We start from the raw sequence: 27,592 nt of genomic DNA on the forward strand, positions 1-27,592 counted from the left end.
CAGAAGTCGCAGAACCCTGAGCCGCGGGAGCCGCACTCCACTCCACAGGTGGCTGTCAGACCACGAGGACCGGACGCTGGCAAAATGGCGGCCGCGTCTCTATCCGCGCGAGAGCACGACCCCGCAGAGGAACGTACGTCACCAGGGCAACGACGCTCTCGCGTCAGCAAGACGCTCTTGGTCCGGGTGAAAGTTCAGGGCTGGCTTAGCGTTCCCCTCGCCGCTTTACCGCGTCAGGGTCCAAGGCAAGGCCAGATCGCGGGCGACTACCCCGACCCTGGGCCAAGCGAGCTTTGGCTCAAGTGGGAGCGTACAAAGCGCGCTTACTGCCCCGCTCCACCTCGCCTAGCCGGCCGGAAGGGAGCCCTCCGAGTGAGCGCCGGCCTGGGGGCGTGGCGAGCCGAGCGCCCGCCCCGCCCCGCGCGCACGCGCTCTCACTTCCGCGCCGGGTAGGCGCCAGCGGGAGTTGACGTTAACCATGGAAACGCAGAGCGGGCTGCGGCGCGACCGAGAGGAGCTGGCTGTCAAGTCCCCGCAGTTTATCTGTCTTCCCGTCGGGGTCGCAGACATTCTCCCGGCGGGAGCGCCCAGTCTGTTTATCTGCAGAAATGCAGCCCTCTGGATGCCTTTGCATGGCCTCTTCCCTCGGGTGACTCGAGGTACGTTCGATCCCAACACCCTGGAGACTTCTTTGTCGCCTCAGTTTCCAAGCCAGCGCACAGCCACGTTGTTCTTGCAGTTTTAAATTGCGACAGGTTTCTCGTTCTTCGTTATAAAGCCTACAGGTGCCACTATTGGACTTTCTTGAGACGTAAGATGAACTTAGTCGGTAGAGAGAGCAATCTGGTGTGATTTTAATTTTGTTTTGAAAGACTATATTTTAGCCTGGTGACTTAACAGCATTTTGTTTCTAAGAGACACTTGTGAAATGGAAAATGGCCTTTTAAGTCTTGATTTGCTGATGGCCTTGTTACCCCACTAACGCTTACAAATTACTCTCCTTAGATGGTAATGGACTTTTTCTCTTCTTATCTCCAACTAAACCACTTTTGCCCCAAATTGGTCAACTTCTGGCCCCCTGACCATGAATATCTCTTTACCCACTGATCTACTGCCTCTCTCCACAACTCTCTGTCAAGGACCAGCGGTTACTTCTATGAAGTCTACTTCATCAGAAGTTATTTATCAGGCTTTTGAATTCATTATCTGCCTTATTTCTTTCTTACTCGGCTGTATATTAGGTGTTTTGTCTTTGGTTAGCTCATTCCTGCAGGTAGGGCAAAGACCATCCTTAATATTATAGGATATCCTCCCAACTTCCCTTTTAAACAGCAATATTTAATGTTTTTCTACTTTAATCAGCGTTTTCAAGGTATGCCATTAATGTATTACATGCCTTTCCATGCCAAGGTGTTTCACTAAATATTAGGGAGAATCAAAAGTATCTCAAGATTTAGCCCCTCACAAATAACTTAATAGAGAAGGAAAAAAAAAAAGATGAAAAGGTAACATGTGAAGAGTGAACAGTACAAGAAATGCCTTACGTTGATACATGTTACAAGATGAGTAGCATAAACAAGCAATGCTTTTAATATACAGAGAGAAGAGAGGCACAGTTTGGCCTACGTACTCTACAAAATTTTCGGAAAGGAATAGGCTGAATCTTGAAAGTTGACTAAGATTACTAATTAGGGAAGGGAGTACAGGTATCAGAGGCAAAGGAGAGGCTTTGAGCAGAGGCACCCACGATGAAAAGCACAGAATGTGTTTGCTGGGCATGGGGTTGAGAGTTCTAGAGAATGTTTATGTTTGGTAAACTTAAGAGGTGTGAAAATGTCATACATAAAATACACGCACAAACACAGCATAGTGTATATGCCTTCTGAAACTTTTTACACCTGTACAAATTGCACAGCCATTAAACATACAAGTGTATGTACTCTTGTTTTAAAATGCAAATGGGTCTTCGTGTGTTTGTTTTACTTTGCAGTATCTCATGGGAATCTTTCCATGTTTTCACATTAACAATAGATCTTCGGAATATTTCCCTGCTTGGAATATAATCACAGGGTATCCTATCAAAGTTAAACGAATGTGAGTAGTAACGTGCATGCAGCTAGGTAATCTGGTTGATAAGTATCCTCAGTTTTTGGCTTCCTTTCCCAGCAAGCCATCTCACCTTGTTCCCGGCTTGCCTCGGTGGAGCAAGAGAGGGCAACTTTTCCTAACTTCCTGGGGAATTTCAGGCACATCCAGATCTTAAAAAAGCCCAGGCCAGCCATCCAAGTTTATTTTCCTGTCTGATGTCATTTTTCATAGATAATTGAAATCAGAATGTTTACCCCGGCTTACAGGAGTGTGCCTTTACTTACCCTATGGCTTCTACAGAACAATCATATCAGAATACAGTACACTCAGTGTACAGAATACTAAGCCTGACATCAGTACAGGAGGTAAACTTATTCAGAGGGTAGGGAGGCAATCTTCTCATTCCCTGAGATTGAACCATCAACCATATAAGTTCTGCTGTTTTGTGAGTACTTGCAGGGCTGCCATGTGAGTAAAAGCTATGACTTGTTCTGTGCAGAATGAAGACCAATGGCTTGAAGATAGAAGACAACAAGGGGCCCAGTGCACGAATTCATGCACCTTGAAAGGAACTGTGGGCCGTAAGGCTGCTTTAGGCACAGAGGCGGGTCTCAGCCCATCCTCCGTGCCCCAGCCTGGCCCCTCCTGCCATGGCCCCCGGTCCCCTGTCTGCCAGCAGCCCCGCTCCTGCCCCTGCCGCCGCCGCCGCTCCTGACGGTGCCAGCCCCACTTACATCCATTGACAGCATGGAGCAATTGGGGCTGGTGCCAGCAGTGGGTGCGAGCAGGGCCGGTGTAGTCAGCAGGTGCGAGCAACAGCTGCTGTCCCAATCACCCCTCTGGAACAGGGGAAGGTGGAGAAGCCTTCAGGGGCAATCAGGGCCAGCAGCTGCCACTCGCACCCGATGATGGCGCCAAGCAATTGGGAAGGGTGCCGGGTACCAGCAGTGGGTGCAAGCAGTGGCTCCAGCGCTGCCTGCAGGTGCGACGGGCTGGCGCTGGCAGTGGGTGCAGCGGGGCTGGCACTGGCAGTGGGTGCAAGCGGTAGCTACTGGCCCTAATCTCCCCTCAGGAGCAGGGGAGGTAGAGAAGCCCTGAGGGGCGATCGGGGCTGGCAGCCACTGCTCACACCCTCTGATGGCACTGAGCAGTCGGTGCCAGCACCAGGCGCCAGCTGTGGGTGTGAGTGGGGCCGGCGCTTGCTGGGGTCCAACCCCAGGGGGTCCAGGGGTCCCCAAAGGTGTGGACGGAGTCAGCGAAGAAGGAATGACACGGAGACAGCGTTCAGTTGATCAGCAGCCTAGCCAGGATCTCTAGCCAGGATCTCCAGCCAAGTTCTGGTCTGGATCTCCAGCGAAGTTCTGGTTAGGATCTCCAGCCAGGTTATGTGTCCATGTTGTCTTGCTAGGTTCTCCAGCCAGGTTCTCCAGGTTCTCCAGCCAGGTTCTGTAGCCAAGTTCCCTCGCTAGGTTCTCCAGCCAGGTTCTGTCCAGGTTCTCCAGCCAGGTTCTGTAGCCAAGTTCCCTCGCTAGGTTCTCCAGCCAGGTTCAGTCACTAGGTTCTAGTCAGGTTCTCTTGCCAGTTTCTGTAGTCAGGTTCAGTCCAGGATCTTTTGCCATGTTCTCTCGCTAGGTTCTGTCTCTAGGTTCTGAGGCCAGTTTCTGTCCAGGATCTTTTGCCATGTTCTCTCCAGCGAAGTTCTTCTGTCTCTAGAGAACGTTCTGTGTAGGTTCTGTGCCTAGGTTCTGTCTCTCCTGGTTCTGTCTTCTTACATCTGTATTTATACCAGTTGATTCAATCCTATCAATCTCTATTACAAAGGTTAGGGCATTTCTTATCTCCATTCCAGGGAGTAAAGATTATGTAGCTTAAGCATGATTGTTCGTAGTTAAAGTGATTAATTACCCGCCTGGCACTTAGTTAAGAGGTTTTATTCCCTCCCTAACTTCAGGGGAAAATCCCTACCTGGGGAAACAACCTTTCTCAGAGACCTTGGTTAAAACACATAGTGCCAAGAAGGTGAGCAAACATATTAAGAACAATATGCCATATATGCCAGGTCCCTTGAAACAGCAAGCATGGGCCTGCTCCCGGCAGGCGCTGGCAGCAGGTACAAGCGCCACAGCAGCCCCGCCCCCAATCAGCCATCATCAGGGTGGGCCAGCCAAACTTCACCCATGCACGAATTCGTGCATTGGGCCTCTAGTATAGGATAAGTGTTTATAGTGTAAAGAATTTCCTAACAGTATAACAAGAGAGGTTGTAAAGCAGTAATTCTTAATAGTGACCCAAAAACCTTTTGTGATGCCCAAAAGCTCTCTCCAGGGCTGATTTTGATTGGGAAGAAGTGGCTTGCAGAAAAACTTTTAAACTGATGGGAAGAAAGGCTATTTTAAGATGGCTTTAAATACGTTTATGTGTTGTAAAAACATATAACAAATTTTATCATCTTAACCATTTTTCAGTGTATAGTTCAGTAATATCAAGATTCTTACATTGTCGTGCACCATACTTTCCCATGATTCCTTTCATCTTGTAAAACTCTATACCCATTAAAAAACACTCCCCATTCTCCTGTCCCCCCAGCTCATGACAGTCATCATTCTACTTTCAATCTATGATTTTGATTATTCTAAGTACCTCATATAAGTAGAGTCATACAGTATTTGAAATGTGACTTATTTCACTTAGCATAATGTCTTTAAGGTTCATCTATGTTGTAGCATATTACAAGATTTCCTTCCTTTTTAAGACTGAATAATATTCCCCTATAAGTATATACCACGTTTTGCTTATCCATTACTCCTTTGATGGACATTGAGTTGATTCCACATTTTAGTTATTGTAAATAATGCTGCTATGGACATGAGTATATAATATCTCTTTGAGAACCTGCTTTTAATTCTTTGGGGCATATATCCAGAAATGGAATTCCTAGGTTTTATGGTAATTCGATTTTTAATTTTTTGAGGAATTACCATACTGTTTTTCATAGAAGTTATACCATTTTACATTCCCAGCAGCAGTGCACAAGGGTTCTAGTTTTTCCAGATTCTCGTCAATATTTGTCATTTTTTGTTGTTGTTTTGGTTAGCTCATCCTAATGGGTGTGAGGTAATATCTCATTGTAGTTTTGATTTGAATTTCCCTAATGACTAGTGATGTTGAGCATCTTTTCATTATTTTCATTTTGGTTATTGGAATTGGTATGTCTTCTTTGGAGAAATGCCTATTCAAGTCCTTTGCCATTTTTTGAATTGAGTTGTTTGTTCTTTTATTGTTGGGTTTTTGGAGTTCTCTATATATTCTGCATATTAATCTCTTATCAGGTATATACTTTGCAAATATTTTTTCTCATTCTGTGGGTTGCCTTTTGACTCAGTTGATAGTATCTTTTGATGCATATACTTTTAAAATTTTTATTCAGTCCAATTTGTCTATTTTTTGTTGTTACTTATTGCTTTCCAAGAAATTATTTCCAAATCCAACGTTGGAAGCTTTTCTTCTGTATATTCTTCTAAGAGTTTTATTATTTTGGCTCTTACATTTAGGTCCTTGATCCATGTGAGGTAGTTATTTTTACAGAGAGGAAGAGAGAGCGATAGAGTTAGAAACATCGATGAGAGAGAAACATCCATCAGCTGCCTCCTGCACACCCTCCACTGGGGATGTGCCCGCAACCAAGGTACATGCCCTTGACTGGAATCGAACCCAGGACCCTTGAGTCTGCAGGCTGATGCTCTATCCACTGAACCAAACCAGTTAGGGCACGTGAGGTAGTTTTTGTATATGGTGTTTGGTGAGGGTCTGACTTCATTCTTTTGCATCTGGATATCCTGTTTCCCAGCACCATTTGTTGCAAAAGACTGTCCATTCCTTATTGGATGGTCTTTCATCTTTGTCAAATCTTTGACCATATGTAAGAGTTTATTTCTGGGCTTTCTATTCTGTTCCATTGGTATATATGTCTATCATTGTGAAGATGGCTTTAAACATAATTCTTCTTTTCTAGTACAACATATGATCCCTGAGGTAATCCTTTGTTAGCTAGCCCTGTGTTAGGCAACTGTTCTTCTGGATAAGCTACTGAGTATATCCCAGGAAAAGGAAAACTTGAAAATAAGAGAGACCACCTTGTTTGATACATAGTTTTTGTGACCCTTAAATTAAAATAATCTAGAGCAGCGATTTTCAATCTTTTTCATCTCATGGCACACATAAAATAATTACTAAAATTCTGCGGCACACTAAAAAATATTTTTGCCAATCTGACCAAAAAAAAAATAAGTTTAATGTTGATTGATTTATAAAAAATAATAGTAATTGCTTATCCCTTTTGCTCCAAAGTGACTTTTTAAAACATCAGGTATCTATACTTGTATATAAGGATTTCTGGTACCAAGACTTAACCAATCAGATGCAACCTCATTATGTGATGTGACCAATAAGATGCAGCTCTAATATATGACCTATATATTTATGGTTCAAGAGAGGGAATTCACACCAGACAGCTATTGTGTTAGCTGTTGTCATTTTTTTTTTATTTGATAGTCTAAGGGAGAAGGGAGTTAGTGCCCCTGACTTCATAGTTTTAAAAATTCTTGCAGGACACCAGTGGAAAATCACTGATCTAGACTAAAGCATGTATAGGTCTTGTTATTATTTCAAATGCTTTTTTAGAGCAAGTAGATTTTTGAAAACTGACAACAGAGAGACTAAAATTTTAATCCTGTGATAATATAGCTAATAATATGCATTATTCTGATACCTGAAGTCTTTTGAGTTGAATGATGAAATCATTGTTCTTCCTACTACATGTTGAACAGCCAGTGGCTTTTTATCAGAATGCTACTGTTTTAGCAGGATTTAACTTTTTAAATTATCGGAAAATCCTAAATTTACTATAATTGTTAAGTGATATGACTAACAGTATTTCTGTTTTCCATTTCTATTTCTATTTTAATTCAAGGTAATTATAGAGAATATCCTTATTTTAGGGCAGAAGTTGGTAAACTGTGACCCACAGGCCACATCTGGCCCACAACCAGTTTGGGTAAATAATGTAAAGTTTTATTGGAACACAATCAATCATATCCATTTCCGTATGTAAAGTCTGTGGCTGCTTTTCTGCAACAACAGCAGAGTTGAGTCATTATAACAAAGACCATATGGCCCACAAAACCTAAAATGTTCATTCTTTGACCCTTTACAGAAAAAATCTGCTGGCCCTTATAATAGAGGGAAAAGTTAATAATCAAACAACAAAAGCTCTCAGGGAAATGATCAGTTAAACCAGATTTGAGTTGAAAGTACTTACTTCTTTAACTTTCCTTTGGTCTCAAAAATCTCAAATTGTGAGTTAATGTAAGATTTAATTCCAGATATTATGTTCTAGATAAATTAATAATAATGTGGTGGTCGTTTTTTTTTCAAATGAAAAACAACTTAGCCATTATTTATTTAGTACCAAGTATGTGTCAGGCAATGGGGAGGAGGTAGAGAAATGAGGTTGTAAATCCTGCCCTTGAAGGAATTTGAGAGAAAACATAGAAATGTGGGATTTCCCCTACATGTTTTAAGTATGACATTTCCAAAAAGTGACTTTTTTATTTCTTTTTTTTTAGAGACTGCTGTGTTACAGAAAGTGATGTGACTTTCAGGATACTCCTGAGTGAGAAGGATGAGTCCTGATGTGCCTCTACTGAATGATTACAAAAAGGACTTCCTCCTGAAGCGCTTTCCACAGACTGTTCTTGGAGGCCCTCGGCTCAGATTAGGCTATTGTGCACCTCCTTACATATATATTAATCAAATTGTCCTTTTTCTGATGCCATGGGTTTTGGGTGGGATAGGAACACTTTTGTACCAATTAGGCATCCTAGAAGACTATTACACAGCAGCACTCTCAGGTGGACTAATGCTTTTCACCGCATTTGTCATCCAGTTCACAAGTTTATACGCCAGAAACAAATCATCAACGGTAGAAAGAATGCTAAGCACAGATATCTTAGCAGAGGAAGATGAGCATGAATTTACAAGTTGTACTGGTGCTGAGACTATCAAATTTCTAATTCCTGGGAAGAAATATACAGCCAATATGGTTTTTCATTCTGTTCTTGCTGGGTTATTGTGTGGTCTTGGAACGTGGTATCTGCTCCCAAATAGGATAACCTTGCTGTATGGCAGTGCAGGAGGCACTGTTCTGCTGTTTTTCTTTGGATGGATAACATTATGTACAGGAGAATATTCATTAATTGTAAACACAGCTGTAGAGACTGCAACTTTTCAAACCCAGGATACTTATGAAATCATTCCTCTTATGAGACCTCTTTATATTTTTTTCTTTGTTTCTATAGATCTTGCATACAGGTAATAAGCTATCAAATACTTTATAACTCGCTTTATTTTAAAGCAGACATAATAAGAGCACCCTCCATTGTATTAAAAAATGTATCTTTGAAGTGGAAGTCATCAAGATAAACCATTGGGTGGTAGCTTTGATGATTAATCTCTAGGAAAAATTTCTTTTAAACATACATACTAAAACAGTAAGTAAATCTTATTGAAGAGTAAAAAGAAAATCCTTTATAAGATAAATCAACAAAATTTCAGTCCTGTGTTTCACTTTAAAGAAGGAGTTATGAATCTCTATGATAGCGGGCTAAAACCTGGGGAAAGAGATAGAACTTTACTGTGAGGAGAAAATGAAGACTTTAAAATTTATATACATAAATATTATGTACAGAGTGAATTTCTGATGAATAGATAACATCGAATTTTGTTACAGTAACTATATTGAAGAAATAAATATTTTTAAAAATCAGTTGGCTACTGAAGAAAAATCAAAAGAATGTTTAACAAAATTGTTTACAAAATTGTTTGATAACCACTTTTTGCTTGCCTTTTCTAACCCCATTTTGCTTGCCTTTTTTCTAAATCTTACTTTTCTTTCTTTGTTGCTATAGATTATAGCTTTCTCTTTTATAGGTTAGTGTCCAGGTAGAAATGGATAGTCATGTTATGGACTGAATGTTTGTGTTCCCTCCAAATTCATATGTTTAAAGCCCTAACACCCCATGTGATAGTATTTGGAGATGAGGGTTTTGGGTAGGTAATTATCAGAAACATTAGAATTTAAACATTTTTATATAAAAGAATTAACACAATTCTTTTATATGAAAGAATTAACCTCAAAAAAATTAAACATTTTTATATAAAAGAATTAACCTATTTCGGCTGATTACATAAGAATATAATCACAATGTTTAGTTACCTCAATTACATATGCTTCTATTTATGATCTTGCATATAAATACTTTTCTATGCTATTGCTTATATTTATTTTCAAAACAAAAATGTTTGGGGAGTAAATGTAATTTGGATAAACTATTTCTTGAGTATACATTATTTTACATGTTATCTTATTCTTGACTATGTTAGCAAGAGATGTGTTATCTTTTTTTAAAGATGTAATTTAAAAATACATATATTTTTCCATCACCTTTTATCCCCCATCCCCTCTTCCACCTACATCCCTTTCCCCTCTCCCCCACAATCATCATACTGTTGTCTGTGAGTACGTGAGTTCTTTCTCTCTTTTCTTTCTTTTTTGCTCAATCTCTCCATGCCCCCTGCCTCCCCCCTACCCCTCACCCCAGAGAGCTGTCAGCTTGCTCTCTATGAATCTAAGGATAAGTGTTATCTTAACAACAACAAAAAAACCACAGCAACAAAAAACCCTCTATATATCTGCATGTTTTCCTTGACCTTCCTGTGGCTTATTGTGTATGGTTCAATTTTCTTTTTTGTTACTTCAGTGTTTTCTTCTCAGGATGAGATTAATTTTATTTTAAACTATACTACAAATAGCATTGTCCTCTAATTTAGCATCACATTGTTAACCTTGTGTTCATTAATTCTCTGCTTATGAAAATGTGAAGGACATACATTATGATGCAGAGTGCATTAGCTAGCATAGTCCTGCTATGTGTGTGACCAAACACATTATGCTGTTATTATATCTGTAGTTTTTATACATTTGCTTCTGGACTGTTAATGTACATTGAAGTGTTGACTATTACAGAAGTTGCCTTTTTCCTTGATTTCTAGTAGCTCAGGTATAAAGTACAATTATAAGTTTTGAGATTCATCTCTTTTGAGTTATCTCTGGAACTCCATAAGTACTATGACATTGTTGCTTTCCAAACAAGGTGATTGTGTAGCCTCATTTCAAAAAATTAGTAACATAGATAATTTTATTAAGTTTGTATTACATTATTTGAATTCATTTAATGATGTTGTATTTAACTGGTCAGTGCTGTATCAAGAACTAGTTTCTCCACTTACGAGAAAAGCCATCTCTGATTGATGAGATTGTATAGTACCAGTTTGTGTTCTCAAATTCATACCACTGTATATACAATATAGAAACAAGTGTGAGTTAAGTTTCCAGGCTAACCCACAGAGACACATTCATAACCTAATGTTGCTGGCTTCTGCTATTAACTATACTAACTTCAAATTCTGGGGCCTGGGAGCAAGACAGTACGAGAGAGTTGAAGAAGAGAACAGCTTCTTCTCTGCCAGCTACTGATGTGTGAACAGCAGGAAGGCTTTGGCTTTCCCAGAGTTACTTGCAATTTTAAACTTCAAAATTTTATACTCTAAAAAATCATTGGTAGAATGTAACCAATGTAGTTTAGACATTTAAGGGAGAAATATTTTTGCCCTGGGCTCAGTGCAGTTTTACAGATTCCTAAATTCAATGTTATTCAGTAAACTAGAGGCCTAGTGCATGAATTCGGGGGCTAGGGCCGATCGGGGCGATTGGAGCCGGCTGGCTGAGGGGAGGGACCATGGGAGGTTGGCTGGCTATGGGAGGTTAGCTGGCTACGGAGGTTGGCTGTGGGAGTGCACTGACTACCACAGGGCAGCTCCTGCTTTGAGGGTTTGCCCCCTGGTGATCAGTGCGCGTCATAGTGACTGACACGTCATTTGTTCATTTGGTCACTTAGGCTTTTGTATATATAGATTACTTATATATAGATTACTTTTAATTACATTTTCTTTCCACATTTGAATCCACATATTCACTAAGTGCTAATTTGTACACTGTTGAGGAGAGAGGGTAGTTCCTGATATAAGGGAGGGACAATGATCACAACTTATATGTGTTGATCTTTTGCAAATTGGGACTAGGACCTTTCTGTAAGTGTTCTTTGGTTTTGGGGGGGTGGGTATTTATGGTGTGGGAGGGGAGGGGTGTATGTATGTTTTGTTTTTCCTGAAAAGATTCTCTGCTATATATAATTTTTGTATGATTTAAATATTTCCTTTTCCCTATAGGTTTATGGTAAATATACCAGCTCTAGAACAAATGAATCAGATTTTACACATCTTGTTTATATTTTTACCCTTTCTGTGGGCACTAGGGATTCTGCCCCCACCCGATGCGCTTTTCTTATGGTCAATGGAACAGGTTTTAGCATTTGGCCTGGGAGGCTCATCTATGTCAACCCATCTACGGTAATTATTTTAAATATTAAAGTTATATGTAACTTACTCTTAAAGGACATTATTGCTTTTCAAACAAATCCTTTTTTTATTCTCTGCAGATTATTAATAATGTTCATCATTTCTGCGGGAACAGCTGTAACATCGTATTTCATTCCCAGCACTGTTGGAGTGGTTCTTTTCATGACTGGACTTGGGTTCTTACTGAGTCTTAACCTAAGTGAGATGGGTTTTGTCTTCAAACACAGTGTAATTGGACACAGAGTTGGAATCAAATCTAAGACTTTACCCCTTGGTTCAGAAAAACAGTTTTCTTGGAAGGAATGCCTCTTCTACGTCATTATATTAGTCTTGGCTCTCTTAGAAAGTATTTTGCTGCATCACTTTGCTTGTTGTTCACAGATTTCCAAAACCAGCTCCCAGGCTATTGTTGGCTATGTTTTGATGATATTACTTATAGTACTATGGATACTTAGAGAAATTCAAAGTGTCTATATCTTTGGAATTTTCCGAAACCCTTTCTATCCAAAGGATGTGCAGACTATGACATTATTCTTAAAAAAGCAAGCAAGGCTCATGAAGATTGGTGTTGTCAGACGGATTTTGCTAAATCTAGGTAGGAAGGTAAAAATTTAGTAACTTTGTGTTATATCTACAAAGTGTACAGAAATATGAAATTCCCATATCTGTGTAATATATACTTCATATAAGTGTTTATTTTATGTTTTGGTTCATTTGTTTGGTTTGAGTGTGTTTTTTTAGTTAATAGCTTAAATGGGCATTTATAGAGCCTCATATTGGCCAAAATAAAATATGGTAGAAGGGGTAACATTGCCTTAATTAAATTTGTCTTTTGTTTTTCTTAGTGTCACCTTTTGCTATGATAGCATTTCTTTCATTGGACAGTTCCTTACAAGGGCTACACTCTCTGCCTGTCTCCATTGGATTCACAAGAGCTTTTAGAATGGTAATCCTAGTATGCACTTAATAATACTTTCCTATTTCTAAATTTAATTGTGATTTTGTTTACTCTAATAGTTTACATAGGTTATCAAATTCTCCCTAATCAAGTGGATTTTTTGTGTACTGCAGGTATGGCAGAATACAGAAAATGCTTTACTGGAGATTGTCATTGTATCCACAGTGCACTTGTTGACCAGTATAGACACATGGTGGAACAGAAGCCTGAATACAGGAATCAGACTCTTACTGGTGAGTGTATTTTTTAACAGCTTTATTGAGGTGTATTTCATATACCATTAAGTTGTCCACTTAAAATACGCAGTTCAGCCCAGCCGGCATGGCTCAATGGTTGAGCATCAACCTATGAACCAGGAGGTGATGGTTCGATTCTCGGTCAGGGCACATGCCTAGGTTGTGAACTCAATCCCCAGTGTGAGGTGTGCAGGAGGCAGCCAGTCATTGATTCTCTCTCATCATTGATGTTTCTATATCTCTCTCCCTCTCCTTTCCTCTCTGAAATCAATAAAAATATATTTTTAAAAATATGCAGTTTAGTGGTATCCCATATAATAAAAGGCTACCAGTAATATGCAAATTGTCCCCTCGACCAGGAGTTCAACTGGGAGTTCAACAGGGAGTTTGACCAGGGGGCGGGGCTGGCCAGCCAACTGCCCGCAGCCCCTCCCCCCAGCTGGCCTGGCCCGATTGGCCCTGATCAGGGCGGGCCGGCAGGACCCCATTCGTGCACGAATTCGTGCACTGGGCCTCTAATATATTCAGAATTTTTCATCCATCACCACAATCTAATTTTAGAACATTTTCAACATCCAGAAAGAAACCTCATACATATTGTATTTATCATTCCTAGTCTCCATCACACCCACCTCCTGATCCCGCCCCAGCAACCGTTAATCTACTTTCTGTTTCTATGTATTTGCCTATTCTGGACATTTTATTCTGCACAAAGTCTTGTGCATCTTGCTTCTTTCACTTATGTTTTCAAGGTTCATCCTTATTGTAGCATGTATCAGTATTCTTTTTTGTTGCTTAGTAGTATTCTGTTTTACTTTTGACTATGAATAATGCTACTATGCACATTTGTGTACACGTTTTTTATATGGACATATTTCCAAATATTTTTCCAAAGTGGCTGCACCATTTAACATTCCCACCAAACAGTGCATGAGGATTCTAATTCCTCTACATCTTCACAAACACTTGTTATTATCTGACTTTTTCATTATAGTCATTATAGTATGAACTGCTATCTTGTGATTTTGATTTGTATCTCTCTGAATGCTAATGATGCATCTTTTCATATGTTTATTGGCCATTTATGCATGTTTTTTGGAGAAATGTCTATTCCAATACTTTGCCCACTTTCATTTGGATTATTTATCCTTTTATTGTTGAGTTGTAAGAGTTCTTTATATATTCTGGATACAAGTTCCTTGACAGATATATGATAAAAGTTTTCTCACATTATGTAGATTGTCTTTTACTTTCTTTATGTCCTTTGAAGCAAAAAAAGTTTTTAATTTTGGTGAAGTTCAGTTTATCAGTTTTTTCTTTTATCACTTGTATTTTTTGTTTTATATGTAATAAACACTGCCCATTCCAAGATCAGAAAGATTTACTATATTTTCTTCTAAGAGTTTTACAGTTTTATCTCTTACATTTGGGTCTGTGATCTCTTTGAGTTAATTTTTATATATGATGTGAAGTAGGGTTTTAAATCTATTCTTTTGTATATGGGCCTACAATTGTCTAGCACTATTTATTGGAAAAACTGTTCTTTCTTCAATGATGTTTCTTCTTCCCATTCATGAACATGAGCTATATTTACATTTATTTAGGTCTTCTTTAGTTTATTTCAACAGTATTTTATAATTTTCAATATAGTACAAGTATGCTTTTGTTAAATTTATTTCTAAGTATTATATTCTTTATAATGATATTATAGATGGAATTGTTTCCTTTATTCATTTTTGGCTTATTTACTACTACAGTGTAGAATACAATTGATTTTTAATACTAATCTTATATCCAAAAACCTCCCTAAATTCTTTTTCTAATAGATTTTAGATTTCATGAAATGAGAAAGAATAAGGAGTAAAAATCATTTTTAATAAGAAATATAAAAGATTCTTTAAGAATAAAAAATTATTTTTATGCTTCTACAGGTTGGTATCATGCGTGACCGTCTGATTCAGTTCATCTCTAAATTGCAGTTTGCTGTGGCTGTACTTTTTGCATCATGGACAGATAAAAATCGTAGACAATCAACCACCACTTTATGTGTACTCAACATTGTTTTCTGTCCATTCTTGTTGGTTTTCATAGTTTTTTCCACACTACTCTCTTCTCCCCTACTCCCCCTCTTCACCCTTCCTTTGTTCCTGGTGGGGTTTCCCCGACCTGTTCGGACTTGGCCGGGAGTGGTGGGCACTGCAGCCTCTGTTTGTGCAGATTCAGTGTACTACTACCAGATGATCCCAAGTTTGACCGCTGCACTGCAGTCTGCAATGGTAGCTGGAAGTTTAGGTAAGTAAATGGCTTGTGCTTAAATACTCACTAATGTATTTAAAGTACAAAAACACGAACACACAGAAAAACAGTCTTTTGAGCCAATTACTTATACAAATTATAATACTTTGATGTACAGGCAGAAAGATGTATACCAATATGAAGTAGATGTATATCTCCTGCTTGTTGTTGTTATCTCCTGCTCCTTATTTTGAGGTAAAGTTATAAAATGAAAATACTAAGGGAAAATTTTAATATGATCTGACAATTTTTTAAGAAACTCTTGCATGTTTTTTTTTTTTTATTTTTAGAGAGAGAGGAAGGGAGAGGGGTAGAAACATCCATGAGAGAGGAACATCATCGATCAGCTGCCTCCTGCACACCCCAGGCATGTGCCCTGACTGGGAGTCAAACCACAATCTCTTGGTTCCTGGGTTAACGCTCAACCACTGAGACACACCAGCCAGGCTAAACAACTTTTTCTTGAATAAAGTCAGGTTGTAGCCTCATCATTGAAACATGAAAACACTTTATCTCCCAAAATTGTTATGTATTTATGAGCTCATAGCAAGAAGATGCAGTAGCTTTAGACCCATAAAGAGTGAAAACTACCTTTATTTTACATAGTGTCATATTGAAGGGCTTAAGGGAGTTTGCTCATATATTATTAGTTCTTATATAGCAACTTAAGCAGTCTGACAAAGTTACAGGGTAAGATAACAAAGGTTTTGGGCAATGATTGGTTGCCTCCCAAAATGAAGTGCTATGTAAATTAGCAATATTTTTAATGAGAATGAATTAATTTTATGATAATTATAATTTTATGTTACTTATATAATTTTATTATAGAACTATGTAATGCCTCTAAAGGTTGGTTTTAGATAAGGTATAAGCTGATGACAACAGTGTATAACCTCCTATCATAGGCCCCTGAAACTTGACTTCCTAGCAAACTGATGCCAGGCAGAATAGCAATTAAAATTACAATATGAATGTAATGTTTACTTGGGTTGAGCTTTTCTTTACGATGACGTTAGATAATTTAGAAAAAACTTTACCTTTGTAGTACAAATTTTTTGTGAATAATCATTTTCCTTTTATAGGAAATATTCTATACTTTTAATACTTTTATCCAGTTCCAATTAATTTTTATTATGCAGTGTTATGCCACTTTTAAGTGGCAGTGCTGTGCCACTTTTAAAAATACCTGTAAGATTAAACTCACATCTGAAATGATAAATACCTTAACAATAAAGTAGAAATTATACTTTATTATCAAATCAGTCACACTCAGCCAAGAAGTGTGTTGTAAAGTATTTCCTGGGGAAAAATGAGGTAGCATTTCACACACATCTGATTGGCAAAAATACAAAAAGTCTGACATTACCAAGTATTGGCAATGGGTATGGGGAACAGGAACTCTCAAATCCTGCTGGAAGGAAATGTGTAAATTTGTAAGCTACCTTGAAGAATAAATTTATAGTCTGTAGTAAAAATGTACATTCCCATCACCTAGTGATTCCAGTTTGAGTCAGTGATTCCAATTCTAGAGAAACTTGCACGTTTGTTTGGTTTAAGAGCATTCCTACATTTGATTATTTGCTAGGAGGACTCACGGGATTCAGCATATAGTCATAGTAAGAGGTCAGCCAAAGAACTTGTATGCATATAAGCATAACCAATGGACACAGACAATACGGTGGTGAAGGCCTGGGCTGGGAGCGAGGGTGGGCTGGGAGAGGACAATGGGGGAGAAAGACATATGTAATACTTGCAACAATAAACAATTTTTTAAAAAAGAAAAAGATATTTTATGGCTAAAGCATATATAGCGTAATCAGCCAAGGGAAAAGTCACTTTGGGTAAGAGACTAGATGCAAACTTGCAGGTGTCCTCCCCAGTGTAGTCACACAGAATGTACTTAATTCCCCAGCAATGCGTTGTGACAACATGTGTGATATGTTGACTATCCGGGACACTTACTTGAGATTCAATGTCTAGGGTTTTTGCTGGAGCTGGTCATGAGGCACCCTCCCTGCCTAATGCATACCAAAATTCCAGACTCCCAGAAGGAAAGCCAGTGTTTGGTATAAACTGTATTGTTTGCACTGAAATACAAGTTCCCAAATGCCAGTCAAGGCAACTCTGTAAGCAGGCCTTTCAAGCCTATCAGTTAGTTCTGTTTGTTAACTTTCCTGCACAATACCTTGTATAAGCAGACTTGCACAAAGATAATTTCTGCAGCATTATTAAAATTGGAAGCATCCAAAATGTTTATTAAGTGGGAAGTGAATATTCAAATTCAGCGCTATTTATATAATGATTTCTCAGTGCAATTACAATGAATGGTTGAGCTGTTTGCAGTAAATATAGGCAAATCTCAGACACAATGTTGTGATAAATACTAAGTTTTAAAAGTATTTGTACAGTGTAGTAGGTAGTATTTTATGTAAATTTTAGTACCATAAAACTCTTTTTAATTTATTGGTTTTATAGAGAGACGATAAGGGAGAGAGAGAAACATCGATTTGTTGTTTTACTAATCTATGTATTCATTGGTTGATTCTTGTATGTGCCCTGACTGGGGATTGAACCATAAACTTTGGTGTAACTAACCAACTGAGCTACCTGGCCATGGCCTCACAAAACATTTTTATGCATGTCTATAAAATGTCCACAATGTTATAAATCATTAATGTAAAGATGGCTTTTTATATACAGTATTTAATACTTTTCTTGATATATTTAACATGTAGTTAGGATTTTATATAGCAAGTGCTAATATATTGTTTTCTGGAAACTATATCCTTGACTTTTTATGTATTATCACCTGTTGAGAGCTCAATTTAATGCAATGAATAGTTATTTCTATTTTTGATGTAAAGAGAGGGTCAAAGGAGTTGTGAATTAGTTGAAAGTGCGTTATCAATTTTAAAGATTCGTGTGGAAAAATAAAACAAGTTTGAGCAATGACTTTTCTTTTTTCAAATTTGTTTTAGGTCTCCTCTTACCTGGTTCTCACTACTTGGGCCGCTTTCAGGATCGTTTAATGTGGATAATGATTCTAGAATGTGGCTATACTTACTGCTGTATTAACATTAAGGTCAGTGTGCATTTGAAACCTCTGTAGTACTATATTTATTTTGCATGTGTAAAATTTTACTTGTTATGTACACATCAAACAGTAGTTCAGTTTGAAAGAGTATCTTTTAGTTACCTGTGAAAACACTTAGGGATTTTTAAAGTATATTTCAATATGTACATATTGATAGGCAGACTAGTGCTAATTGCGTAATAGAGCATAGTAACAAAACATATGTTCCCCCTTTTCGTCCAGTCCTCCTGTTCTTTTTATCCCTGTCTAATTGAGCCTCTCAGAAGTATGACTTTGTAACATTTTTTACACACCTGCATCATATAAGCATTCTCAATTTAATAAAAACTTTTTGACCCCAATGCTTCTACCTACTACACCCTGTGTTTTTTTTTCCTTCCTTTTAGAGCAAAATGCCTTTTTTGAGTTGCTTATAAAACCTAATAATGTGATTCCTTTTATTGATCTTTTGTGCTCCATGACACATGTGGTATAAGGACATACCTTTTGGTGGCAGTCATTTTTTCTTCCTTTTTAAATTTTTTTTGGATACAAGCTTGCTTAGTTTTGCCAAAAGAGAGCTGCTTTATGAAGTTTACATTATAGTGGAAGGAGACAGACAATAACCAAATCCATAAATCTGTATTATTATTATTATTATTATTATTATTATTATAGTAAAAAAATGGAATATGAGGATGGTTAAATAAATTATGGCATATCCACACAGTAGAATAATGCTCTCATAAAGTAGGAGGGAAGGATACAAAACTATTGTGCATATTGTATAATTCCAATTTTATTTTTTTCCCTCCAAAAATTATTTTAAAGGTTTGAATAAGTGTTATTCAACCTTGACTACAGATAGTCTTTTAAAATTACAGTCATATTGAATAAAATTATTTTGGTAATTTCTAGTGGAATTTCTAGAATTTCTTTTGAAATAATGGAATTACTTTTTATTTCTGTATCCACCATCAGATATGTTAAGGACCATTAAGTTGGAGTTAAGGTATATCTCTTGAGGTTAAGAAAATGTTTACATTTTTTAATATTTTTATTTTGAGAAACCAATTCCTTTTCCTTCTCTTTCAAAGAAAAATAATCCTACCTAATTGCTTTTCTCTATGTAATAAGTGATCATAAACTTGAGTACTTTTTAATTTCTTCTTTAGGGGTTAGAATTGCAGGAGACATCATGTCATACTGCTGAAGCTCGAAGAGTTGATGAAGTTTTTGAAGGTGCCTTTGTACAGGAAGAATGTGCAAAAATATGTTCAATTAATAGACACTTTGGAAATGTCTTAACACCCTGTACTGTGTTGCCTGTGAAAATCTATTCTGATGCCAGGAATGTCCTCTCTGGCATAATAGATTCTCGTGATAACTTAAGAGAATTTAAAGGTGACCTTGTTAAAGTACTTGTGTGGATACTTGTTCAGTACTGCTCCAGAAGGTCCAGCATGCAGGAAAATGTCCAAAAAACTGAAAATAAAGGGAAAGCATCCCTAATAATCCTGCCTGGTTTGAATACTTCACCACAAACCAAATCCCCAGAGGACACAGTTAGTTTAAATTCAGAAATTTTAGATGACTGGTCTGATGATGTTTTGGGTGATGAGCCAACTCCCAAAAAAGAAAATGAAGGAAAAGATCAATTAAGAGTTTTGCAAAGTATAAATTTGCCTCTTCCAGGATCAGTAGAATCACAAATGGTTGGTGATCGTTCTCTAGGCAAATTTACTGAAAATAGTCTTTACAAAGCAGTCATATTGGGATACCCTGCTATTGACAAAGGAGCACAAGAAGATACGGCATATGTTCCTCTCATGGAGTTCAGTTGTTCTCATTCTCACCTGTTGAGCGTACCTGAGGAGTGGAGGTCTAACTGTGTACCGAGTTCCAAAATGAAGGAGATGAGCTTACTGTTTCCAGAAGACTGGTACCAATTTGTCTTAAGGCAGTTGGAATGTTTCCCTTCAGAAGGAAATGTACTGGAAGAAATTGCAAAAGACAGAGTTTTAAAAGACTTTTATGTTCATGCAGTAATGACTTGTTATTTTAGTTTATTTTGTGGAGACAATATGGATCCTAGTCCTGGTCATATATTGAGAGTTTTCAATGGTGTTTTGCCTTGGTCTCTTGCCCTTGATTGGATGACTGAAAAGCCAGAACTGTTCCAGCTAACACTGAAAGCTTTCAGGTAATTCATTTTGATGACATGCAAATTGTAACATTGGCAAGAATATGTTGAGTTTTTTAATAACCTAGAAGATACATCTTCATTTCTAATTTTAAAAAATAATCACTTTCCTAAGAACGAAAAAATTGTTTACTATGTATTGTGATTTTATCAGGAATATACTTCAATGTATATTTCCTTATGTTTTCTTTGTGTGGGGAACTTATTTTTCATTTGGATTTCTTCACTTTAACTCCATCATTTCTCTCTTTTGATCTGAAATACCAACTGTATCATTTCAGTTTAATATCTTAAAAATATTGATTGAACAAAATCTATTTCATTTATAAAGTTGGTAAAAATTTCTAAAATTCTTTGTTTCTCCATTTTTTAGGTATACTCTGAAACTAATGATTGATAAAGCAAGTTTGGGTCCAATAGAAGACTTTAAAGAGCTAACTAACTACCTTGAAGAATATGAAAGCAACTGGTACATTGGTTTGGTATCTGATGAAAAGTGGAAGGAAGCAGTTTTACAAGAAAAACCATACTTGTTTTCTCTGGGGTATGATCCTAATATGGTAAGGTTAAAACTTAGTTTTTAAATTTTTTTGTATATTAAAAAAATTTTTTTGTATATTTTGTATATTACCTTAAAGAACTGAAATCAGTTATAAAGGATTTGAACTAAGTGATAGAGAGATGACATTCTATGTATTAATAACAGCTTTAATGCATCTATAAGCGTGACTTTATGGTCAACATAGTCCAATTATAAAATGACTGATGATTTAATTTTAAAAACTTAATAGGAGCCAATTAAAAATGTTGTGTATTCATGGTGTAATAACTGACTCATAGAGTAGTCAAGTAAATGTCATTTGCTATAGCATACTTGACCAAAAGGATTGTATTTCTATGCTAAATTCAAGTATAGAAATTATCACTTTGGGTTTGACTCCTAGAAGAAAAATTAATTTATGAGTGGCAAAGTATTTCTTTTGCTGACAGTTATACTTTATTTGAAGAATAACTGACTTGTGAGAATTACGAAAGACTTCAAATAGTGAATAATTTTTTAAAGATTTAGTACTTTTCTCATAGCATTTAAAATGTCATTGAGTGTGGACAAGTATAAAAGATTCAATGTTATGAGCTTATTATGGGTTCCATGTTGGCATTAGAACCTAAGAAGCTCTGCAGATGTGCTCCCCAGTGAAAATGATGAAAGTCATTTTTAAAAGCGAGCACTTACAGTCTTGGAAATGGCCCTAAAAGTATACAGCAAATGAAGAAACATTTATTCAAAAAAAATCAACTAAAATGCAGGAGGTACAGTGAGAGTCTGTGGTATTTGAGCCAAGGCTCATTTTCTCCCAGCTCAGCAAGACAGAAACACTCATTCAGTGTTCGGCTAGGGACAGAGCCCCTCTCCCTCAGCTGCCAGTTGGAGAATAATGTTTTCTGAAAGAGGCAGGACTTCCAGCATTTCTCATCTTATTCTCAGCTACCTGTTTGAGGCTGGGTTCTAAGCATATGTAGTCAAGATGTGAGACTTCCTTTCTGGATAACCTACCTCATTGGATGGAGACTTTAGCCTGGACATGGTGCTACTGAGAATACTAGGGCCCTGATCACCCTTGTGTACCCATAGGGTGGAGGTTCCACACTGGGAGAGGCAAGAAAAGAAGACCTGAAATTACTGCTGCCCCTCTACCAAGTACTTATCTCCTGCAGCAGAGGTGTTACTCAGAGCACATCATTGTCTCACCTTCAGATTCAGAGCTCTGGCTCAGAGATTTTTTCCAGTGAGAGAAGCAAATGATTAACAAAACAGTAACAACAACAAAAGGAACCAGCATTATTTGCAAAACAGTGTAGTCACATTGAAGCCTAAGATTCTCTCAAAAACTATGGAGGCTGTAGTGAAAAATAATTAAGAGATAGTTGGTAAGTTCATTAAAAATACAAGTTAAACTGTAGGCTGGGTCGATTAACAGGGAGAACCTGGAAAGAAACAGCAGAGAAGAGACCTCCTGGCATCAGAACAAATTTCAAACATTCATCTCCAAAGTTATTTTTTCAAAGGAGCCCAAATTTAATTGGATCAGTCTCTGAAGCAACATATGCCCCAAGTTATTGTTGAAAATGTAGAGCACTCAGTGGTGTTTAACAGCTGGGTGTGACCACTTAACACAGAGAGCCCTGCCAAAACCACTGCTGTCCCATGGGAACTGGGCATCCACAAGGCTGCACTACCCAAGGAGCAACATCAAAGATTTCACAGTAGGCGTGGAGTTAGGGATTAACTTCCCTAAAGTTATCCAAAACCTCACTGAACTAATAAGCAAATAATAGCAAGCCATGCAGTAGGGGGAGGAGAGGATTAGTACCCAGAATTGCTACAGTGTTATCTGAAATGTCCAGTTTTCAACAAAAATTATGAGGCATGAAAAGAAACAGGAAAGTCTGATCCATATACCAGGTTAAAAAAAAAAAAAAAAAAAGACAACAGAAATTGCCTATGAGATCAACCAGATATCAGATTAACAAAGATTTCAAAGGAGACATAAATATGTTCAAAGGACTAAAGAAAACCATGTGTTAAAAAAGTCAACAAAGTGGGCAACAAAATGGGTATAGAAGGAACATACCTCAGTGTAATTAAGGCTTTATATCACAAGCCCATAGCTAACACCATACTCAATAGTGAAAAGCTGATCTAAGATTAGTAACAAGACAAGGATCCCTATTCTTGTCACTTACTCAGCACGGTATTGGACATCTTAGAGCAATTAAGTAAGAAAAAGAAAAGTCATTAAAATCAGAAAAGAAGTAAAACTGGTACTAACTGTAGATGATATATTATAAGCAGAAAGCCCTAAGGACTCCACCAAAGTAATTCATTAAAGTTGCAGTATACAAAATCTACACTAATAAAAGGCAAAGATGCTAATTGACCATACTTCGCTATGCCCGTCAGCCAATCGGAGCGACTATATGCAAATTAACCCAACCAAGATGGCGGTTAATTTGTATATACCGGCTGGGAGCGAAGACTGAAGACAACATAGAAGGAAGCCAAGTGCTGCAGAAGGGAGCAAAGTAGAGGCAGCGGAGACAGGAACAGAGCTAAGGAGGCGGGAGCAGAGTCGGGGTGCGACGGGCGGCCGGGGCACGGTGGGCAGTGGGAGTGCGAGGGGTGGGAGACGGCGGGAGGCAGGAGGATGTGGGAGGCGGTGGCAAGCGGGAGGGAGCCGAGGCGGCAGAGGCGGGAGCCAAGCCCTATTGCAGGAATCTTCCTGCAACAGGCCTCTAGTTAATATATAAAAATTGCTGCATTTCTATACACTAGTGAACTGTCATAAAGAGAAATTAAGAAAACATCACATTTACAGTTGCATCACAAAGAATAAAATACCTAAGAATAAATTTAACCAAGGAGGTGAAAGACTTGTACACTGAAAAGTCTTAGGACAATGATGAAATAATTTGAAGAAGACACAAATAAATGGAAAGATAGTTCATGCTCATAGATTTGTCATCAGGGAAATGCAAATAACCACAGTGAACATCACTTCATACACACTAGGATGACTAAAATGAAAAAAATTAGATAAGTGTTGTCAAGGATTTTGAAAAATTGGAACTCTAATAACAGTGCTGGTGGAAATGTAAAATGGAGCAACCACTTTGAGAAACCTGACAGCTTTCAAATGATTAAACATAGAATTACCATCTGACCTAGTTTTTCACTGTTAGGTGTATCCCCAAGATAAATGAAAACATAGATACAAATAAAAACTTGTACAAGAATGTTGACAGCAGTGTTATTCATAATTGCCAAAAGGTGGAAATAACCCAGCTGTTCATCACTTATAAATACACAAATTGTGGTATATCCATGCAATGGAATATTATTTGATCATAAAAAAGGAATGAAATACTGTTATATGCTCAACATGAATGAATCTTGAAAACATGTTAAGTTAAAGACTTTAGTCACAAAGACCACATATTATATGACACCATTCATTTGAAATTTCCAGAATAGGCAAATTTATGGAGTTAGAAAGTACTGTAATGGTTCTTAGGACTAGGGGAATGAAGAGATGCAAGGGTAATAGCTAGACTAGAGTATATGGTTTCTTTTTGAGGTCGTGAAAATGGTCTAAAATTGACTGATGATAGTTTTCTATATCTGAATATACTAAATAAACAGTTGAATTGTACAATTTATATAAGTAAATTATATGGAGTGTGAATTATATCTTAGTGGAGCTTTTTTTAAAAACAAAAAAAAGCCTACTGTGTGATCTCCACTGATTAGTATTTATGACTTATGCATTGCTGAGGCCAGATCTGATGAAGGAATAGAGAAGGAAATAAAATAGTGAGATTTTGCTGTTCTGTTCATGGAATGAAATGGCTGTCAGGGAATCTTTTCTCGCATACTTATCCATAGAATTACCTAATAGAGGTGACTCAATTCTGAAGACAAGCAACTCGTGTGTACATTTTAATACACCACTTTCTATGTTTGCCTCGAATGATAGAATTTTTTTCTAGGTTTATAAGTAAAATATAAAGGCCTGAATATAATCTCTTTTTTTTCTCCCCCCACCCCATTTGTACTTTAAAGGGAGTTTACACTGGGAGAGTACTTACCCTTCAAGAATTATTGATCCAAGTTGGGAAGTTAAATGCTGAAGCTGTTAGAGGTCAGTGGGCCAATCTTTCTTGGGAATTGCTTTATGCCACAAATGATGATGAGGAACGTTATAGTATACAAGCTCATCCACTATTTTTAAGAAACCTTACAGTACAAGCGGCTGACCCTCCCCTGGGATATCCAATTTATTCTTCAAAACCTCTCCATATACATTTGTATTAGAGCTTATTTTGAATTGTATAGTCATCAAATGGGATGTCTTTATTTTTTCATTCTAGAAGAGTAACTGGGTGATTTTGCAAACTTCACTGACCTTCCCTCTCTCTTCCCAAAAGTCAGATGCCTGGGAAAAGCTAAGCTCTATAAGTTGATTCTCTTAGCTATCTTAAGGGGGGCAGGGGGGAAGGACTTTGTCTAACATAAAAGTTAGAACTATTGGCCAATATTTGTGCCCTATGGATTGTGGTAGGCTTTGTTAAATATGAAGCATTTGTATAAAATTAGAAAATGACTTTTTAATGCTTTCTTAAATGTGTGATAGGTGACTTGACTTACAAAAGTCAACTACTATGTAATTTTTACATACTTAAAAAGATATTCCTATCAGTGTTTTTAAGTAATGATAACGGTGCTATTAAAAGTTACATAATGTATATATATTTATTTATTTGAAATGCAATTAAATTTTTTAGTATTTTCAAACTTTGTGCTGTTTTATTTTAATATTTAACATGGTCTGAATGACTAAATGTTTTCATATAATTATTTTCTTTTCATATACTTCAATTCAGAAACCATAAACCATCTAATCCACTCCCAAGATTTAAAATATCAATAAATTAAGGATGTTCAAATATACAAAGTAGGGCAAAAGTAGGTTTACAGTTTTGAGTACATGAAAGAGTTCATTCTTGTTATTAATTAATTGTATTACTAGAGGCCCGGTGCATGAATCCATGCACCAGTGGGGTCCCTTGGCCTGGCCTGCAGGATCGGGCCAAAATCGGCTTTTAGACATCCCCCAAGGGGTCCCGGATTGCGAGAGGGCTCAGGCCAGGCTGAGGGACCCCACCAGTGCACTATGCGGGGGCGGGGGAGGTTGGCCAGCCAGGGAGGGACCGCGGGAGGGCTCCAGGGCATGTCCGGACTGTCTCATTCAGTCCTGATCTGCTGGACCCCAGCAGCAAGCTAACCTACCCGTCAGAGCATCTGCCCCCTGGTGGCCAGTGCACATCATAGCGAGTGGTTGAGTAGCCTTAGCATATCATTAGCATATTATGCTTTGATTGGTTGAACGGCCAACTGGCTGACTGGACACTTAACATATTAGACTTTTATTATATAGGATTTTACATACGAACTGTAAAACTACTTCTGCCCCACCCTATATTTATGTAAAATCAACCTCTTTTCTTTGCACTTATAAGTTAGTTTTCTCTATCTGATGTATTCAAAAGTGACCTTGTTGAATTTTCCCTAAAACCTGATTTTCTGACTTCTACTTTTAGTAGTGTCTAGGTAATCCACAGCAGCCATCTCACAGAGAACAACTAGTAAAGCTGGGCAAAATAATATTTTAAACTAAACTTAAAGGTATCAGAGGACCAATAAGATAATGAAGAATTACATCAACAAGATCCAAGGCAAAATGAAACTTAGACCTGAGTTCAGCAGTTGGGCTGCTTCTCTTCTAGGAGCATTTGCAGTTCAGGAGGGAAGTGGTTGAGAACCTGAGAAGCTAAACACTTTTATAGCCTTGCTGTGTAGTTAAAGGGATAAAAATTGGAGTCCAGAGCTCTCATAGGAAGGGAGGACTTGAGTAACTGACCACACATAGGATTGGGACCTCAAAGACTACATCCTAATTTTAAGGGTGAACAAAAAATAGATGCAGTTTGAATCTTCGCAATTCCTAAACTGGATTAAGGTGACCCTGGGTGCCTAGTGTACCTACCCACTACACAGAGCAAATATAATTCTTCTCTCAACTGACTTTTCAAGTTATTTTTATAATTTTTCAAATTTAGTACTAGACGATCTAAAATAAAGCACTTGAGGAGACAACATGATCAAAAGCCCAAGAAAAATGATAGCGAATATGAACATACTCACAGGGCATCCAGTTAGTGAGGTTTTTAAGCACAGGCTTAAATTATTACGCTTGGTACGTTTAAAGATATAAAACACAAAATTGAAAGTTTCAGCAGAGAATTAGACACTATACAGAAGAATTGGCAAATCTCAAACTGAAAAATATATTCATCAAGTTTAAGAACCCATTGGAGATAATAATTAAAAAATGAAATGTCAGTGCAAAATAATAAACTTTTAAAAAGTCAATATGGAAACACTTGGGTTCACAGTTCTTGACTATATTTGAGAAAATGTACTTTGACAAAAATCTGCCTTTCTGTCTTGGGCTGCTGACAAAAGAGCCTGAGGATTGGGGGTGGAGGGGGGGAGTTACATATAGGTATTAATTACATGCTATAGAAAAACACCATACGGATGAGTTTCTAAAAATCATTCAAATTATTTATACATCTTCTACCAC

At 37.6% G+C, this 27,592-nt stretch overlaps 1 protein-coding gene across 1 annotated transcript; it reads left to right on the forward strand.

The window, feature by feature from the left end:
- The first annotated feature begins 213 nt into the window (after positions 1-213).
- On the forward strand, positions 214-25,698 carry PCNX4 (pecanex 4). The gene is made up of 11 exons (XM_036309047.1): positions 214-659; positions 7,713-8,457; positions 11,434-11,613; positions 11,703-12,217; positions 12,468-12,568; positions 12,694-12,813; positions 14,748-15,108; positions 18,090-18,193; positions 19,360-20,387; positions 20,761-20,947; positions 25,009-25,698. Exons 2-11 carry the CDS (start codon positions 7,769-7,771, stop codon positions 25,258-25,260), a joined length of 3,537 nt encoding a protein of 1,178 aa, XP_036164940.1. The 5' UTR covers positions 214-659; positions 7,713-7,768; the 3' UTR covers positions 25,261-25,698.
- Positions 25,699-27,592: the final 1,894 nt, after the last annotated feature.

This window comes from Myotis myotis, unplaced genomic scaffold, assembly GCF_014108235.1.
Source record: "Myotis myotis isolate mMyoMyo1 unplaced genomic scaffold, mMyoMyo1.p scaffold_m19_p_1, whole genome shotgun sequence".
Classification (NCBI taxonomy): Eukaryota; Metazoa; Chordata; class Mammalia; order Chiroptera; family Vespertilionidae; genus Myotis; species Myotis myotis.

Bases quoted from the DNA above. Each gene is read 5' to 3' on its own strand.
- PCNX4 (XM_036309047.1), top strand. From the start codon at position 7,769: ATGAGTCCTGATGTGCCTCTACTGAATGATTACAAAAAGGACTTCCTC. The intron at 12,569-12,693 runs GTAATCCTAGTA...TGTGTACTGCAG, and splicing joins TCACAAGAGCTTTTAGAATG to GTATGGCAGAATACAGAAAA. The intron at 15,109-18,089 runs GTAAGTAAATGG...AATTTGTTTTAG, and splicing joins AATGGTAGCTGGAAGTTTAG to GTCTCCTCTTACCTGGTTCT.